The sequence below is a fragment of the Plecotus auritus genome, assembly GCF_963455305.1.
Source record: "Plecotus auritus genome assembly, chromosome: 7".
Lineage (NCBI taxonomy): Eukaryota > Metazoa > Chordata > Mammalia > Chiroptera > Vespertilionidae > Plecotus > Plecotus auritus.
The window spans coordinates 170,806,193-170,824,367 of record NC_137774.1 but is presented as its reverse complement, the minus strand read 5'-3'; the positions used below and the strand labels follow the sequence as shown (position 1 = coordinate 170,824,367).

The window sequence follows — 18,175 nt, the reverse complement described above, 5'->3', positions numbered from 1 at the left end:
GGACCGAGAAGAGCGGCGGCTCCACGCGCCTCCCACAGGCTTACGCCGGAGTCACACTGCCTGTTTGTGTTTCTGTGCCAGGAGAACCCGCACCTGACGTTCATGATTGTCCGTGACTGCAACCCCGACGCGCTGGAGGTTGTGAACAAGCCCGAGGGGGGTAAGGCCCAGTTCCCGGGCGCCAGGAAGTCGCTGGCAGAAGCGGAGCGCACGAAGCCCGACTACATTTACCTCCTGCCCACGGAGCCCGGCATCTGCTTTGAGAACCTGACCTACAATCAGGCAGCCCCTGACTCTGGGTCCTGTGGCCCCGTCCCAGCACCCCACAGAGCTCCCCCAGGGCCGTGGGGCCTGCCGGCTGCACCCGGGAATTTGCTGAGGTCCCTAGAACCAAGCTACATGAACTCCCCGGGGGAAACCCCAGCCGGAGAGACCACTCCGAACTACGTGTCCCAGGTGGCTTCACCCACGTCTGGACACAAGGACAGTCCCCCAACAAATGCCCTCGAGCTAGCACCCCGTTCTGAGTACAGAATGCAAATGGCCGTACCCCCGGGCCTTGCCTCACCTTCCCCGAATGAGAACAGCAATCTCTCCTCCACGAGCCTTTTAGATGCAGGCGAACACTGCCGCTAGCCACCCATCCCTTTCACACCTTCCCGCTGTTACAGACACAGAGAAGCATGGCCGGCCCCACCCCATCGCCAGGCCCCGTGTGTAGCCCCAGGGAGCTGCCACGGCGGGCAGGCCTGAGTCAGACAAGACCACGGCCATCGTGCTAGGTTTCAAAGTTCAGAAGCCATGAGACCTCCCTCCCTCCCTCGCAGCAGGCTTGCTTGGAAAGGCCCGCATCGTGGGAGCGGGCAGCCGGCTTACCTGGCGGCTGCGTGTCCCAGGGTCGCCTTGTAACAGCCTCGCTGGCCCCCCTCGCAGGGGCAGACCCCCTCCTTACAGTCCTGGGCAGGGTGGCTACGGTCCTGGAATTCAGCCTTTAACGAGAAACGTTTCCATCAAGTTCTACCCCCAGGTTTCCTAACTTAAGGGTGAAGGAACCAGATTGGAGCCTTTAATGGAAAAGGCCACCGAGATTTCGTTCCCAGAGCCTACGTTGTCCGTGTTCACTTATTCTAGGTGCGTTTAATGAGAATGTCACAGATGTCTGAGACGGCACAGTTTGGCCTTGTCTCGCAGTGACAAGAACTGGCCGTGCATTGGCACAGTAAGAACTCTGCTGGGGGCCCAGGCCTTGTCTAACAGGTGAGACAGTGCACCAATCGGTAAGATCCCCACACCTGTCCTCTCTCACTCACCACCATCAGAGGAACTGGCGAGGGACTCCTAGGGTCAGGAAAACAGCACTCGCACTTCGTGGACACCAGTCTGCCACCGGAATTGTTGATGACTACCTCAGCGAGAGGAAAGCGTAGCATTGAGTAGTTCCGTTTACTTGCCATGGTTCCTCTTTTCTTTTAAGAACTGCCAGATACGTGGCCTGTTCATTGAGCATCCTTTGGACCGTACAGCAGGTTGTCAGGGCCAAGTGCCCCCTCCCTCACATCTACGTATATGTCTGCATTAGTAAGTGAAGCCACCCTGTGGGGCCCCTTTGGCCAGAGCTCCTAGAGGCCACCTGCAGGGACCTCGCTTCTGGCTCAGCAGCCTCGTCTCCTTGAACCTGAGTATGCGAAGCAGCGCAGCAGGTGCTCCGTGCACCGGCTCCTTCCTCTGCCTCCTGCCGCAATGTTGCTGATCAAGCACACCTGGGGGTGCCGTTTGCCTAATGGAGACGGCACTGCCAGTGCCTCTGGTACCCCACGCCACGCACTCCACCGAGTTCCCGCTCAACTCCACGAAGAGAGGGAGGAGAGCACCCACCTAAAGCCAGGTGGCTGCCAGACGGCCTAGGGCTTCTGTTCGGGCCCTTCAACACGGTCCTCGCATGTGTCTAAGGCTAAGCCCTTCCCTAACGCTGTACCAACGAGTATCTCCATTAGGAATTCCGAAGGACTTTGGGTTCAGTGTTGTCATCATTTACCCTCGTGTTCCTTTGTCATAATGCAGTTGTAAAAGTCCACGGAAATGTCAGTGACAGTGATGACTGACTTGTAAACTGTGTCTTTCCTAGAGAGTTTCTTTTAAAAAATAATGCATGACCTGGAAGTTGTTTTGTTGTAACAAGCTCTAATTAAAGGATTTCACCACTGTATTATTTCATGCTTTCTCTACCTCCATGAAATAGAAATCTAACAATTAGTCTAAATCCCCTCAGGAGCTTATGTGCATGCCGGGATGCCACTCTAATCCTCCTAGTCAGGATCTCTGGCATGAGGCCTGGCGTCTGTCTGTCCACCAGGCATTCATTCAGATGCACACTCAGCTTTGAGACTCCCTGGCCTAAGTCAAATGAGGGCAACTTTCTGAACCATAACAACACACCTGTAGGAAATGCTAGGCTAATAATAACCGTTTGCTTACAGTTTCACTATAACTATAGTTTTGGCTATAAACATTCCTCTCCCATGTTCATAACCACCAAGTAAATTAGTATTTCAAACCTTCAGTTTCAATACTATATGGGCAGGGTACCCCGACGATTCAGGCTGGGGCAGGGACCTCGTCGCACAGCAGCTACTGAAGTGTCTGCTGACATTCTAATACCCGACTCCCATGACTTCAAGCGAAACTGGCTCTCCCTGGAATGTGTTTGTTAAGATCTAGTTGAATTAGACATCTGTTTGTCCTAAGAGCTCTGCAGAAAGATAAGCTGGTCTTCATCTCAAAGAATTTAGAAAACATTAAATATTTTGTATGAAGTAGAACTTTAAAGAAGATAAAACACCTTGAGAATCGGTTAAAATTTTTACAACATGGTAGCAAAGTAGTATGTTCAATTTAACGGACTTAGCAAATGCGGTTGTCTTAGTCTTCTATAAGCCTCAAAGAAAGAAAGTTTTAGTATACTTCAGTTTCTTTTTTTGAGATCAAAAGTAGTTGTTATAGTCTGACTTCCCCCCCCCCCCAAATTTGTATGCTGAAATTCTAACCCCCAAAGATGATGGTGTTGGTAGGTGGGACCTTCGGAGGTGATCAGGTCATGAGGCCAGAGCCTCCGTGAGTCAGACTGATACTCTCAGCACAGGGAACTCCCTAGTCCAGGGGTCCTCAAACTTTTTATTTTTATTTTTTTAATATATTTTATTGATTTTTTACAGAGAGGAAGGGAGAGGGATAGAGAGCTAGAAACATCGATGAGAGAGAAACATCCATCAGCTGCCTCCTGCACATCTCCTACTGGGGATGTGCCCACAACTCAGGTACATGCCCTTGACCGGAATCAAACCTGGGACCTTTCAGTCCGCAGGCCAACACTCTAGCCACTGAGCCAAACCAGTTAGGGCGTCCTCAAACTTTTTAAACAGGGGGCCAGTTCACTGTTCCTCAGACCGTTGGAGGGCCGGACTATAGTTTAGAAAAAAAACTATGAACAAATTCCTATGCGCACTGCGGGCCCGGGACGAGTCGGCTGCTAAGCAGGACAGGCAGCGGCACCCGGCGGGCCAGATAAATGTCCTCGGCGGGCCACATGTGGCCTGCGGGCCGTAGTTTGAGGACCCCTGCTAGTCCTTCGCCACTCGAGGACACAGGAGTCTCCGATGCAGCCCGCCCTCGCCTGGCCGTGCTGGCACTGGCCTGGCTCCCAGCCCATGCCTGTAAGAAACAAGCTCCTGTTGTGTAGAAGGCCCACTGTGTGGCATTTTGTTACAGTAGCCCGAAAGGACTAAGACAGTACTTGAGTATTTTTATATATCGAAGAGTTTTAAAAAATGGAAGTTCCTGAAGTTCAGCTATACTACCACGTTTTCCAAAGATCAGCTGTAGGATGATTAACTGTACTTTTTTATTTGGCTGCCTACTATTTAACAACATATACAGTGAAAGGCAATGAAAAGTGATACACAGAAATGTGCTTAAAGACCAAAATATCCAAAATAAATCTATTTCTAAAAGTGAGACACACATTTTACAACACTTAACCAACTGCAATAGACCACAGCTTGGACACTGCTTTTCCTCTCCGGGCTGATCATTTCCCCTGTGTATTCTTCCGCCCCCCAGTGGCCTGTGTTACTCTCTGCTCAGGCCAGTTTCTGCCTGAGAAATCAACCACCTCCCACGGAAGTCATCATCCTATCCTTTTTTCTGCACATCGATTCCTCAAAAACTTCAGAACTGTTCTAAAGACTGATCCATTTTTTTGAGACCCTTGATAATGATTTGAGGGTAAAACTGTAAAGATGTTGATTAGATTATGAATAATGTTTAAGAAAGTGTAAATATTTGAAGACATTTTGAACAAGCCAGGAATGTGTCATTGAACTAGGTTATCTGTGTTGCCTAAAAGTCCCTTATATATATACTCGAGGCCTGGTGCATGAAAATTCGTGTACTAGATGGGGGGTGTCCCTCAGCCCGGCCTGCCCTCTCTCACAGTCCAGGAGCCCTCAGGGGCAAGAGGTGACCTGGAGATCAGGGGAAGGCAGAGCCCCCATCACACCTCTGCTGCTGACACTGCCGGTAGCACAAGCCTTGACTGGCCCTGGTTACCTGAGCCTCGGGCGGCCCTGGGCGGCTGGGCAGCTGATATCTGAGGCTTTCCTGCATTTTGGGCCGGCCCTGGGCAGCTGGGGGGCTGAGGGGATTGGGGGACTCCGGAGGCAGGTGCGCGGAGCAGCTGGGCGCCTGCTGCCCCGGCGGGGCCGAGGGGACTGCGCACCACCATCTTGTGGCTATGGGCGCCACCATCTTTGAGGGCATGGCAGTCAATTAGCATATTCCCTCCTTATTGACTGTGGGCGCCGCCATCTTTGAGGGCGGGGCAGTCAATTAGCATATTCCCTCCTTATTGACTGGGTGCCGCCATCTTTGAGGGCGGGGCAGTCAATTAGCATATTCCCTCCTTATTGGCTGTGGGTGCTGCCATATTTGTGATGGCGTGAGGGTCAATTAGCATATCCCCACTTTATTAGATAGGATATTTCAAATCAACACTGATTGTTTTAAAATTTCAAATCAACACTGATTGTTTTAAAATTTCAAACAACAACACAAGTTTAAGAATTTTAAGTACATTTTATTAAGAATGTATCCCTTTGATAAGATTATGCTTCAGGAGGCTTTTAATGCCCTTGACATAAACTGTACACATTATACAAAAACAAGAAAACCACAAAAAAAAAAAAAAATCAAGGTGAGCAAAACCATTTAGGGACAAACCTTATTTAAATTATACACAACTCAATGAAATATTCTTACGGAAAATATATAAATACTTTTTCTTTCTATGTTACAGTTATACAATATAAATCATATTTCAATGTCTGTTCAGTGACCTACAAACACCAGAACCTCCAAATATGTAGCAGCGTATTACTAAATTAAAAAAAGAAGAAAGTCATGTGGTCAGGGAGCATTAATCTGAGATTTTTTTTTTCACAATCCCTTACCACTTTTCAAAACTAATTTACACCATTTGTTTTACAATGCAGCGTCAGGATTTCTGACAGGCCAGTACTGGAACATTTTCCAACTATTATCTATGGAAAATTTTTATCTCCCCCCACCTCTGCCCCAAAACTTTGCATTTTGTGCTAAATCAACCTGTTTAGTGGCAAAATTACAAGGTATACTTTTTTGGCATAAATTATATTTTTAAAATTAAATATTTAAAAAAAATCAAACAAAATGTGCAATTTATGCATGCTGTGGCATAGCTATCCACCTACGTTACAAAAACACTCCAAAGGGGGTAAATCCACATTCTGTGTGCGTCATACAAACCTACCATGAATGAAAAATACCCTGGGCACCGGGGACTGAAAGAAAATAGTGCTCCTAGAAAGGTTTCAGATTTCCATGTCTTTTGAGAAACGTGGCTGTTGATTTCACTGGCATGCTTTCATCACGAAACTCTCAATGAAGGACTACTGGTAATAATGTATTTCCTGACTGGCAGACAAGGGAGACCTTTCCCAACTTACATTTTGGAAAATCTGAAATGTTCTTTTATTCTAACAGCTCTTCTTGTAAAACTCTGGCAACTAACTCTACCTTTTCTTTTCCCCCATGTTTTAATGGGTTGTGAATCTGAGATAAAACTGGAAGCATAGGACAAAGGGAAAACCTTACTTCCAAAGGACCCTTTTCCAAGGTAGTCTACACAGCTCATCTCACACAAAATCAGCACCTCACTCTTACCATGCAAAAATAATTGCAGTTATAATTTGGATGACAATTTGGTTTTTATTGCTTTATCATCTGTGCTTAATGTGGGATCAAAGGCAGCCCCTGAACGGAATGAAAATTTGTATATAAATAACAGTAGACAAATCTAAATACGCACTGACACCCCATTGTTGAGCACTTTGCCATTGTAATATGCCCTGAAAAACTCAGTTTTAATTGTTTCAAGCTCTGGATAAAAGAGCTGAAAACTATTAAAGACACCATTTTAAAAGGACTTGCACACATTAATTAGAGTAACTAGTATAGTAATGTACATACCCACCTCCAAAAAGCCTTTTTTAATGTCACTGTCTTACAGGATGTTCAAATGCTACCAATCTTCATTAAAATTTTTATTAGGGAGAAGAAACTTTCCCCCTCAAACCTATCTAAGCATAAACAGGAAATAAAAATGTTAAGAAATTTTAGATCATATTTAATTACGAATACTAATTTCTAATTTCCTTATCAGTATTTATTTAGTATGTGAAGCTAAAATCTGTTCTTGAAAAAAATTCAATTAAAAATAATTTACTTTACAATTAGAAATTCAGTTTACAACCAGCACAACTGTCCAAATTCCTCCAAATTATCAGTAATTACGAATAGTACAGATTTTTATGGACTAAGGTTAATCCTAAAATCTTGAAAAACTATAGTATTGACATTATTCTGGTATTTTTTAGTCTGGTACTATCTATCATTTATAGATGATTTTCTCAATTACTTCTATTACCACTGACCCCATTCCTAACCTGTTCTGCTATAATTTAATATTTTTAAACAAACACCTAAGGTAATCACTTGGCACTGCATGTGAGCATTTTTCATCATTAACGTCTACTTTTATACAAACAAGTACTCAAAAAGAACATATTAGACCTGTCAGTGAAACATGGATAAACCATGTAATACTATACATTTAAGTACATTTGTTCCTTAAATTACTGATAACCAAAAAGCTCAGTGTCTCCCCAAACTAAGTGCTATAGGCAAATATTAGGATGCACACATACAAGTCTTTCAAAGTAATTATAAAAAACAAACAAAACAGTTCAGACTAACAGTAATGAGACTTCATTTCAGGATGGACGAGTGAGTTGGGGCCCCGGGATGGGGATGATGTGTGTGACCAAAAAGAATTACTGTTACCTTCTGAGGGGTTAAACCACAGATTTTATCCTCTCTGTTAATACTAACTGAGGTAGTGTTTAAAATGAATGTCTAAAACAGGTTAATTCCATTGTGAAGAAGATTACTGTATTTCTGCCTTGGGAGTCTTTAACCACTATCTGGTCTAGTATCTCTAACATTTGCTTCTCTGCAAAGCAGTTTAATCACCCAAGACCAAAGACCAAGGTGACAGGCAAATTACTGTCAACATTTAAATGGACATTTGGGTTAGGGATAAGTTAAAGTATAAAAAGGTGTGTTGTATCTTTGATTGGATTTGAGAGGAAGTCTGAAGAACCACTTTTTAACAGACGCAGCAGTCCAGCCCTTGTCTGCTTCATAGCATGTCACCTGCTACACAGTGCACATGAGAACAGTTCGTGAAGTGCAGTCAGAGGTGTTATAAAGTAAGATGAAATGTTTCATCCCAATGGGAACTTTCAGTGCCAGTTAATTAAAAAAAAAAAAAAAAAGTATCTGAGTTCTGCTTTCTGGTTCACAGGGTTCACAGAGAACAAGCCCACTGTAAAAAGGATCTGCGACATGAGAAAACATTAATCAATGTATGAGCACTATGTCAAAGCTGATGTGTGACTGTAAAAATGGTATACACAAATTAATTAAAAAAGGGTCCTAATTAGTCCAGCTGGAGTTTTTTTTCTATTTATATATAGACCTAAAAAAAAAAAAAAAAAAAAAAACCCTTGCATTTACAAGCATTCTAATGATGATTGGCCATGCTATTTTTATATACAAATTTGCATATATGTTTAATTTCTGTTAGACATATACAAATTAAACACACAAATAAACAAAACCTTGCCCTTGTCAACTTAATTTCACAACTGTGACCAAGGCAATTACTGTACTCATAAACTAACCATCACTGAATTTAGTTTGTGCAAAACAAGAACACTGACATAAAAATTAAATTACTGCTGCTTTAAAATTTGGTACTTAAGGCTTTTCACTACAATTTTTAATCACAATAACAGTGTCATTAATAGTTTTTAAAAGGAAATATGGCTTTTCTTTTCCCATGGAATGTGTAGTAAATTGTAGGCAAACTTAACTTTCCTTAAAGTATCATTTAATGCTCTCTTTTGCTTTAGGTCTGCATTAATAGTGCTTATTCAAGTTCCTGTTTAAAATGGTAATATGGGAAGAGGATGAAAACGGCAGTCCACTGAACACATATATATGCACTCTAGAAGTGGGAAACAGCTGAACTGTTCTGATTTTAATCAGGAACTGTAGTGAAAAACCTTAAATTGGTTCAAATAGCCTATAATAACAACACCTGGAACAAAACTGAAGAGGAGGAAAAGAAATAAAAAACTTTATGAAAATCTAATAACATAAAATAAGTTACAAGTCCCGGATCGGTGAGGCCCCTCTTTCGCTCTGAGGTCACAACGCTCTGAAGTAGTGTTACGGACACTAGGAAAAGTTCCCTCTCATACCAGCAGTTACAGCACAAACCATTGTGGTGACGGATGAGGCCTCGGAGACACTGACTCCTGGTTTCCATAAATTAGTTAACAAACAAGGCATATTTTTATTTGCCCTAAAAAAGGACTCAGAAATAACTGTGTGAAGGGTGCCTCTGGGTAGCCTATTACTGTTCCACTGTTGTTATGCATGTAAAATGAAAAAATAGAAAACCTATGTAGGTATTCAGTGCTTGGCTCTTGCATACAATGGTAACTAAAACTTTTAAAACTGGTAATGAACAATGAACCCCCGAGGGGCTCCAGGGGAGAGAGGAAGATGTTTGCCTAGGGAAGTCGGCAGTTCCACTGTTCCTGCGCCCAAACTGCTGGCACAGTGCACAGAAGACACTCCTGTCCCTGCTGCCCCGTCCGCGGCGTTGTCAGCACCGTTGACGAACTGCACAATGTGAATGTGTGAATAGCATCTGCCTACATACATCCTAAACACGAGGTCAGGACTCTGCCGATGGATCAACTACAGGTTGCTTTGGTGGTACTGCCAACACAGCCTCTGCTTCTTCATGCATCTAGGGAAGAAGTGGTCCAATTTAATGACTTTCTAGTATATCCACAGACATCATCTCTCTTTTAAACACAGAATTATTTTTGAAAGATCAATTTCAAATTCTACTTACTTGTGAAAACTGTACATCTTGAAATAATTCTTGTATGAATCTCCGACACTGAAGTCTAAACGTGCAGTGTGCCAGCAAATGGGAAACCTCCGAGTAAAGGCAGATGTCATCAAATGTCTGTGGATACTTCTCCTTAATTCTGTAATGAAAGGCAAGACTATGGGAGAAAACTGTAACAACTACTACTTTTGCCCCAGAGTATCTCTGTTCAAATATTCTTTCTCCAGATACTAATGATTAGATGGCATATCTGGGGTGATGGCATACGAATATAAAATATTAAATATTCCTACTTCACACTTAAATGAGATAACTTACATTTTGAGTTATCTCTTAAAATAATCAAAACCCAAATGTTTAGAAATACTCTTTTTCACTGGTATGAGAAATTGCAGAATTTATCAGTCTAGGACAGGGGTGGGCAAACTTTTTGACTCGAGGGCCACAATGGGTTCTTAAACTGGACTGGAGGGCCGGAACAAAAGCATGGATGGAGTGTTTGTGTGAACTAATATAAATTCAAAGTAAAGGAGCGGAGGGGAGAGCAAGAGAACCGGATAGAACAGCAGGATCCGGCCCGCGGGCCGTAGTTTGCCCAACGCTGGTCTAGGATGACTCCAATATTTTCAAAATTAATGTTTTAAAATAGAAATGTTTTTTTAAGTTAGACTGAAGCTATTGATGCCCTTGCCTGAGCTATGTTTGTATCTTTCAACCTTTAAACAGTGGCTTTCGAGGACAGCACCTGAGAACCAGTGGTGGGGTGGACCAGGCAGCACACAGCTCAGGGCCACAACTCCAGAGCCCAGGCCAGCCTGCAGTGGGCCCCTGGCATCTGCGTCACTGCTGTGCTTAAAGCCCCCAAGGAGACCCTGAGTGTTTCTCTTTTGAGGACCACTGCTTTAAATCGTACAAACCCAAAATGGTGAATATACAATCTTTTACCATGTTGCTGTGATTTAGAAAAACAACAAAAATTCTGCAACTTTTATTGAGAAAAAGAAGGAAAAGTAGGGGAAAATTAACCCAAGAAAATATCACTTTTATGTAGGCCAGCGTTTTTCATGCCTGGGATGAGGAAAAAAACAAAAAACTTAGTGGGCTCAGTATTCCTTTACTTTCTTAAAAATTATCAAAGACCCCCAAAAGCTTATTTTGTGTGTGGGTTATGGCCATAAATAATTACCATGTAAGAAATTAAAATAAAGAAATTTTCAAAATATTTATTAATTCATTAAAGAAATAAACCCATCACATGCTAACATAAATACATATATTTTAATAAAAAAATAACTAGGCTTTCCAAAACTAGCAAAGAAAGAGTAGCATTATTTTACATTTCCACAGGTCTCTTTAAAGTCTGGCTGAAAGAAGACAGCTGGGTTCACATACCTGCTTCTGCTTCAGTCTGTTATCACATGTCATTTGGTTGAAGTACATGAAGAAAACCTAGCCTCACACAGATATGCCATGCTGGGAACTACTGATATAAGCTACCTTTTGAAGTATTTCAAGTATCTTTTCCACAATAAAAATCAGAACAAAGAAAGAATACTCAGGCTTGGTATTAACTTACGTTAAAAGCCCAGTTTCATGACATTTAGTTGAAACTGAACTACTCAAGTTAATGACTAATCTTAGGACTTCTTTTCGAAGGAGTATACGGCACATTGGTGTATCATCTGGAATTGTTTTAACACCTGAAAAGAAGATTAAAATATTTTATCTATCTCACAATAGAAAATGTTGTAAGTAATGGAATCTGTTGTTAAACTTTACCTAAAGATTAAAAACTGAGATAAACTGCACATACTCTGATCATTTGGGAACGAAATTCTTTCTAATGAAAGGAGACTACTAAGAGGGTACATATATGTGCTAATATGGGTAAGTGCCACAGGTGGCTAAATAGGCCTCATTAAAATGGATGTCACAGTTCTCAAACAACTTTAACATTATTTAGGAACAACAACACACTTAGTTTTAATAACAATGCTGGCATTTGAATCTAACAACTTACCTAGCAGCAATTCTGTGCTTTTGGTGCTGCTGGCTGAGCCTTCTTGAGACACGCCATCACTACATCCAGAAATCCCTGAGAATTTAGAGGGAACCACTTCTAAGGGATTATGGAGAGTCTGCTCGCACCAATCAGAATATGGAATGTCTTGAAGGTCTGAAGAGAAAGATCAGTTATTTCTGTTAAAGTGTCGCAATGGTTTAATTCCTGTGCTTGCATTGCATGCCACAGAGGAGATGCTTCCTTCTATCTGTCCAGTTTCCAACAATTATGTTTCATAATGAAAATTTTCAAAGTAGACTACTCAGATAATGAAATTTGTTAAGTTCTCAAGAAATATATACATATGATTTTATTTAAAAATTCAAATAAAGATATCCTAATATATAAAGAGCCAGGGTCCTTCACAACCTAAACGACTGGACGGAGGACCGAACACCAGGCTAGGGTCCTGGCCGGTGTGGCGGCAGTCAGTCCTGGGTTCCGGCCGCCCGCGGTGGGAGTCAGTCCTGGGTCCCAGCTGCCCACGGCGCGGTGGCGGGAGGGAGCTGTGGGAACGGAGCCATGCTGCCATCGAACTGGCCTCTTGGTCCCTCCCCCTGCCCGCAGGCCTGGGGAACCAGAGTCACACTGCCATCGAACTGGCTTCTTGGTCCATCCCCCTGCACACAGGCCTGGGGAACCAGAGTCACACTGCCATTGGACTGGAACTGGAGCCATGAGCGATCGGAATGGCCTCTTGGCCCCTCCCCCCGGCTCGCAGGCTCCAGGAACTGGAGCCAGGAGCGATCGGAATGGCCTCTTGGTCCCTCCCCAGCGGCCCACAGGCCTGGGGAACCAGAGCCATGCTGCAATGGGACTGGACCCTCCCGAGGGGTCCTGGACTGTGAGAGCGCAGGCTGGGCTGACAGACCACGCCCCCCCGCCCCAAGTGCACGAATTTTAGCATAAAAAGCACCTTATCTACCCCTCTCCCATCCCTCCCAATCCCAAACTAAATATCACTCTTTACAGAAAAATACGGTTAAAAGTCTGTATGTAATTTCAGATCTTGTGCTACTATAATCTTCCTTGCTTCTTTGGGTGTAAAGTGGAATTATACTATGTGTATTGTTCTATGACTTCCTTCCTGCCCCCCATTTAATAATTACCAATGAAAGAACCATAGTTCCCTGGCTTATCACTACTATAACTGAACTATCAGAACTTACGATAGTAGAGAGGAAGGACTGTCATTATCTAGCTCAGATAAAACACTACTGACACTTAGGATGGGGTGGACTTACTAAATAGACAGCGTGCTTGTGTATAAAGTTGCATGTGTGTAAGAGAGGGAAGGGCAAGAAGGAACAGCAGGGAAATGCTGAAACGGGGCACAATTTGTTCAAAACTTCATGTCAGGAAGAGTATGTCAACTGTAAGAGAAGAGAATGGTGAAAAAGACACTAGTGAGGCCACACAGAGAGTCTTGTGCGCTGGGCATGGACAGTGAAGAACTTTCAAGAAATTAATCCCAAGGAACAGTTTAAAAGTAAACTAGAAGGGGCCAAAACTGGAGACTGAAACACCACTCCAACAGGGAGGTGCTGAGTGACTGAACTCAGGCTGAGGGTGTGAGAAAGCAGTATGAGGGATGCTGGATAGGGCTGCGGGATGACCTACGTGTGACTGGAGCAGACTCAAATTCGTGGATTCATCGAGAAGGACATAATCACTCACCTGAATGACTACATATTGCACTTAGTTGGTTACTGGGTTGAAAACCCAGAATTTGAACACAGACACAATACAGGCAGTTGTCATCTGTGTGCTCTTGTAGCCCAGTGTCTTCTGTGCTCTCTAAGAACAGAGAAGCATCTGAATGGATTGAATTCATTATTTCTGTCAGACTCATCTGCTGCCTCAGCAAGTGGAACGAGTTTTTGACCAGACCTCCAGTGCCAGATGGAAGACCTGTGCAGAGGTAAACACACTGGTAACGACAGCACCTATGACCCTTCCTTCAAGTGCCTTACCCATGTGACAGTTTACAGGAGGGAAGCTAGGGAAGAAAACCAGAACTCTTCTTACCACTCAACACCGGGAAAAGAATAATTTGCTTTAATTAGGAAACTAATGTAAAGTCAGCAGATATGTTTCTATTACTTTAATATGAGGCTTTAGGGGTACAAAATGGAAAATAGATTGTACAATTAAGACATAGTTTCAATTATCCTCAGTGTTTTCATAAAGAAAAGTAATAATTCTGAGTCTAAAGTGGTACTTAATTAAAATCAATAATCAAAATTATAAAGCCTTAAACCTATGGCTGATATGCACATATTTATTAAAATATGACAGGCCATAACAAAGAGATCATGCAATATGTAAGTACATTTTTATCTCTCTCTATACTTTGTCCAAATGGCTATTTCTTAGACCTATGAGAATTAGTGTTACAAATTTTTCATGTATTATTTTTTAAAAACAGAAATAACTGATCTAGTTTTTACCTTTTTAGAGGCTGGGTACTTAATTGGAAAAACATTTTCTATGTCCATTACACACAAAAAATGTGGTTTAATTTTAAATGGACTCAAACAATTACTTTGGTATAAATGGTCCAAAAGTAAGTATACCTGAATTTGTAGTCATCCTACCAAAAACAACATTGTTTAAAGTTTTCTTAATTTTTTTTTCTTTTTCTTTTTAATACAAAGAGAAGTCTCATGAGAACAAAACCATGAATTACCTCCTGCTTCATGAACAAACACTCTTGCACCTCGATCATCAATTGGAGGTATGGTTTTAGTCTGAAAATAGGGAATATCCTTTACCTAAACCAGATATAAATCATGGTAAGTCCAGCTATAAAAACAAGTCCCCTTTATGAATAGTAGCAAAACCAAATGAAATGCACTTTAAATGGAATTACTATAGCACATGAACCTGTAACAAAAAGTTTACTGAAGAAACTAAAATTACCAAAACTTGACAAAATAACAAATAACTCTTAAAGTCCTTATCTAGTCTTGGTGATTTAAATGGATATCAAAGTAATTATTTTAGAATTTATCCAAAATGTCTTTAGACATCTAAGCAAATGTGTATTTTTTGAAAAGTATTTTTACTGATTTCAGAGAAGGAGAGAGAAACTTCAATGATGTGAGAGAATCACTGATCTGCTGCCTCCTGGATGCCCCCTACTGGGGATCGAGCCTCAACCTGGGCATGTGCCCTGACTGGGAATTGAACCATGACCTCCTGGTTCATACCTCGATGCTTAACCACTGAATCACACTGGCCGGGCCAAATGTGTATTATTTAGTTCTATCTACGAGCTAGGTACTGCGAGTGTCTCATGGGATACAGGCCACTTTAAATGACTGGGCACAACATGTGCTGTCCTGTGTGAGAAAAATAGGATCAAGGGTTAAAAAACAAGGAATACATTGTGCACCTCATACTTACACAATATTACATGTCAGTTATATCTCAATTTTTAAAAAGCTAACAGGAACAAGTCAAATGTGACTAAAAGGCAAGGCTAGAAATTCACTAAATTTCTACAGAGACTCCTAATATATAAAAACCCAGGGTCCGTAACGTCCAAAACGATCGAAGGCTCAACCAACCGGAAGTCAGTGCTGGGTTGCTGTGGAGACCCAGTACTGACTGCCTCGGCTGTGGGAGCCCGGACCCAGCACTGACTGCCGAGGGGGCTGCACATCAGGCCCGCAGAGAGAAGCAGGGTCTGATCCGTAGCCTCCATGGCAACTGTTGATCAGCGTTTGCCTCTCTCTTTTGTTCTGGGCCTGGCCAGCAGCCATGCCTCTCTTTCTCTCAGGCCTCCACTGGGGCTGCTGATCAGCCCCGCCTCTCTGATCAGGCCCGTTGATAGGCCTGGAGATGCTGATTGGCATAGATACCGACCAATAAGAACCAAATCTGGGTGAAGTGTGAGGAGCCAATGGCTGCCTAGGAGGTGAAGCTTTTGAGGCTGACTAGCATAGAAACCGACCAATCAGAACCTAATCTGGGTGAACTGCGAAGGCAGAACCTAAGGTGGGGGCTGAGGAGGAGTTTTAAGGGCAACAGCTGTTTGCTGTAAGGTGTAAGAAAGTGATTCAATTTTTTAATGACCGGTTTGGCAGTATAGTGCATATGGCTGGCTATCAGTCCAGATATAGGGATTATGTATTTTGTCTGCCAAGAGCATCTCCTCCTGATGAAAAAGAATTCGCCCCCTCGCCCCGCATTTAAGCAATCCAATCCAATATGATCTATCTATACTACTAAAAGGGTAATATGCTAATTAGATCGGGTCAACCGGCATCTTCCGGACGTCCAACTTCCTTCCGGACAAAGCCATGGTGGTGGGGGTCGAGGCAGAGGCCGTTAGGGGTGATCAGGCCAGCAGGCAGAGAGATTAGGGGTGGTCAGGCAGGCAGGCAGAGGGGTTAGAGGCAATCAGGCAGGCAGGCAAAGGCAGTTAGGGGCAATCAGGCAGGCAGGTGAGTGGTTAGGAGCCAGCGGTCCCAGATTGCGAGAGGGATGTCCGGCGGTTGGACATCCCCCAAGGGGTCCCCGATTGGAGGGGGTGCAGGCTGGGCTGAGGGAACCCCCCCGGTGCACGACGGGCCACTAGTCTATTATATAAAAGCCCAGCGACCCTCATGGTGGAATGACCAGAATGACTGGTCGTATGATACACACTGACCATCAGAGGGCAGACACTCAATGCAGGAGCTGCTCCCTGATGGTCAGTGCAGTCCCACAGCAGGAGTGCTGCTCAGCCAGAAGCCGGGCTCACGGCTGGCGAGTACGGTGGCGGGAGCCTCTCCCACCTCTGCAGCAGTGCTAAGGAGCAGCGAGCTAAGTGGTAAGGAGCGAGCAGGCAGGCAGTAAGAAGCGAGCAGGTGGGCGGTTAGGAGTGAGCAGGCGGGTGGTTAGGAGCAAGGGGTCCCAGATTGCAAGAGGACACAGGCTAAGCTGAGGGACTCCCCCCACCATCCCCCGCATGAATTTCGTGCATTGGGCCTCTAGTATACTGATAAAGAAAATGAACAAGATGCCAATTTATCATTAAGGGATCAGAAAGGAGGGTAGTGTTCTAGGGACTTGGAGGTACTAAATAAGAATATGTAACAGGTGAGAAAGGTGAAATAATTTTCATAAAATTCCTTTAAACTGCTTTAAAAATCACTTTCTCCAAATTAGTATTCACTCTATAATTTCTAGCGAGCAGAAAACCAACTCATAAGGAAACAAGAGGATTTGGGATACCTGGAATATATCGTTGATGTCTACAGGAAGAGCAAGACCAATATAGTCATCTGAGCTCCCATACGTCGCACTGGACACCATGGACCTCACTGAGGAGGATCGCTGCAGGGTATTTTGGTTAATAGGACTCAATAAATCTTCTTTATCTAACGAAGCATAACTTAAAGCTTTCATGAACCTATAACACCATAAAAATCACTTGCATTAGTGTTCTGATTTATAATGTTAGCCATTAGAAAATTTATTTTCATATATTCACAAAAAATAAGTAGCTAATAGCTAGTCAAATACTAAACAGGACCATCTTATTTACTGAGAAAATATAAACACTTGAAAATATTTAGCTGTTATAAATTGACAGGAAAAAGGTTATCAGTAATGTTGACTGTTACCAAAAACAATGTTATGGTCCTCCAGGTATAACTCTCTTTAATATTGTTTTTATGAAAATAAGAATAATTTCTTATCTTTTTTTTGAATGGTAATTATTTCAATGCTTTATCAACATAAAATTCATGTAGCACAGCAGACACAAAATAGCAAAAATGGTATCATTTGTAATTACAAGATAGCCTTATATGAAATAATATTTCCTCAATGTACTCCTTACAAGTGATTCCATAACAAATATGGCCTACTGATATGCACCTTTCTCAGACAGATTCTTATTCATGCAATAGACATGCTAAAATATTTACTAGGGATCTGCTTTGTATGTACAAGGAACTACTCAAGGATCCACAGTAGATGCATATTGATATTTGGAAACCCAAGTCATTTAAAGTTAATAATGTCCAGCCAGTGTGGCTCAGTGGTTGATCATCGACCCATGAACCAAGAGGTCACTGGTCAGGGCACATGCCTGGGTTGTGGGCTCAATCTCCAGTAGGAGGTGAGCAGAAGGCAGCTGATCAACGATGCTTCTATCTCTCTAAAAATCAATAAAAACATGTTAAAAAGATAAAGTGTAATAATGTAGCCTGGTATTAAAAAAAAGAATTACTTGTAAAGCACACAAAATAAATGCTTCATCAACAGTGGCTATTAAAACCAGCGTAGTGCCCGGGCCAGTGTAGCTCAGGTGGTTGGAACATCGTCCATGCACCAGTCCGGGCACATACCCAAGATGGGGGTTTAATCCTTGGTCAGGGCGCATATGGGAGGCAGCCCATCCATGTTTCTCTCTTACATCGATGTTTCTCTCTCTTTCCCTTCTCCTTCCTGTCCTCTTTCTCTCTGGAATCAATGAAAAACATATCCTCAGGTGAGGTTTAAAAAAATTAATAAGTAAAATAGTTATCATAGCT

At 42.9% G+C, this 18,175-nt stretch overlaps 2 protein-coding genes across 3 annotated transcripts in view; one reads left to right on the top strand and one right to left on the bottom strand.

The window, feature by feature from the left end:
- Window positions 1-2,205, top strand: part of OSMR (oncostatin M receptor) — a 34,492-nt gene extending 32,287 nt beyond the window's left edge. The window contains exon 17 of the mRNA XM_080678138.1: window positions 82-2,205. Within this exon, the coding sequence (XP_080534264.1) occupies window positions 82-636 (555 nt within the window). The 3' untranslated portion in view covers window positions 637-2,205. The remainder of the gene's footprint in view (window positions 1-81) is intronic.
- A 5,998-nt stretch (window positions 2,206-8,203) lies between these two features.
- RICTOR (RPTOR independent companion of MTOR complex 2) overlaps window positions 8,204-18,175 on the bottom strand; it is a 92,145-nt gene continuing 82,173 nt past the window's right edge. For both annotated transcript variants that reach the window (XM_080680450.1, XM_080680451.1), the window contains 7 exons: window positions 16,869-17,046; window positions 14,335-14,419; window positions 13,323-13,556; window positions 11,604-11,759; window positions 11,160-11,283; window positions 9,584-9,722; window positions 8,204-9,475 (listed from right to left, as the gene is read on the bottom strand). In XM_080680450.1, coding sequence (XP_080536576.1) covers window positions 9,401-9,475; window positions 9,584-9,722; window positions 11,160-11,283; window positions 11,604-11,759; window positions 13,323-13,556; window positions 14,335-14,419; window positions 16,869-17,046 — 991 coding nt within the window. In that variant the 3' untranslated portion in view covers window positions 8,204-9,400. The remainder of the gene's footprint in view (window positions 9,476-9,583; window positions 9,723-11,159; window positions 11,284-11,603; window positions 11,760-13,322; window positions 13,557-14,334; window positions 14,420-16,868; window positions 17,047-18,175) is intronic.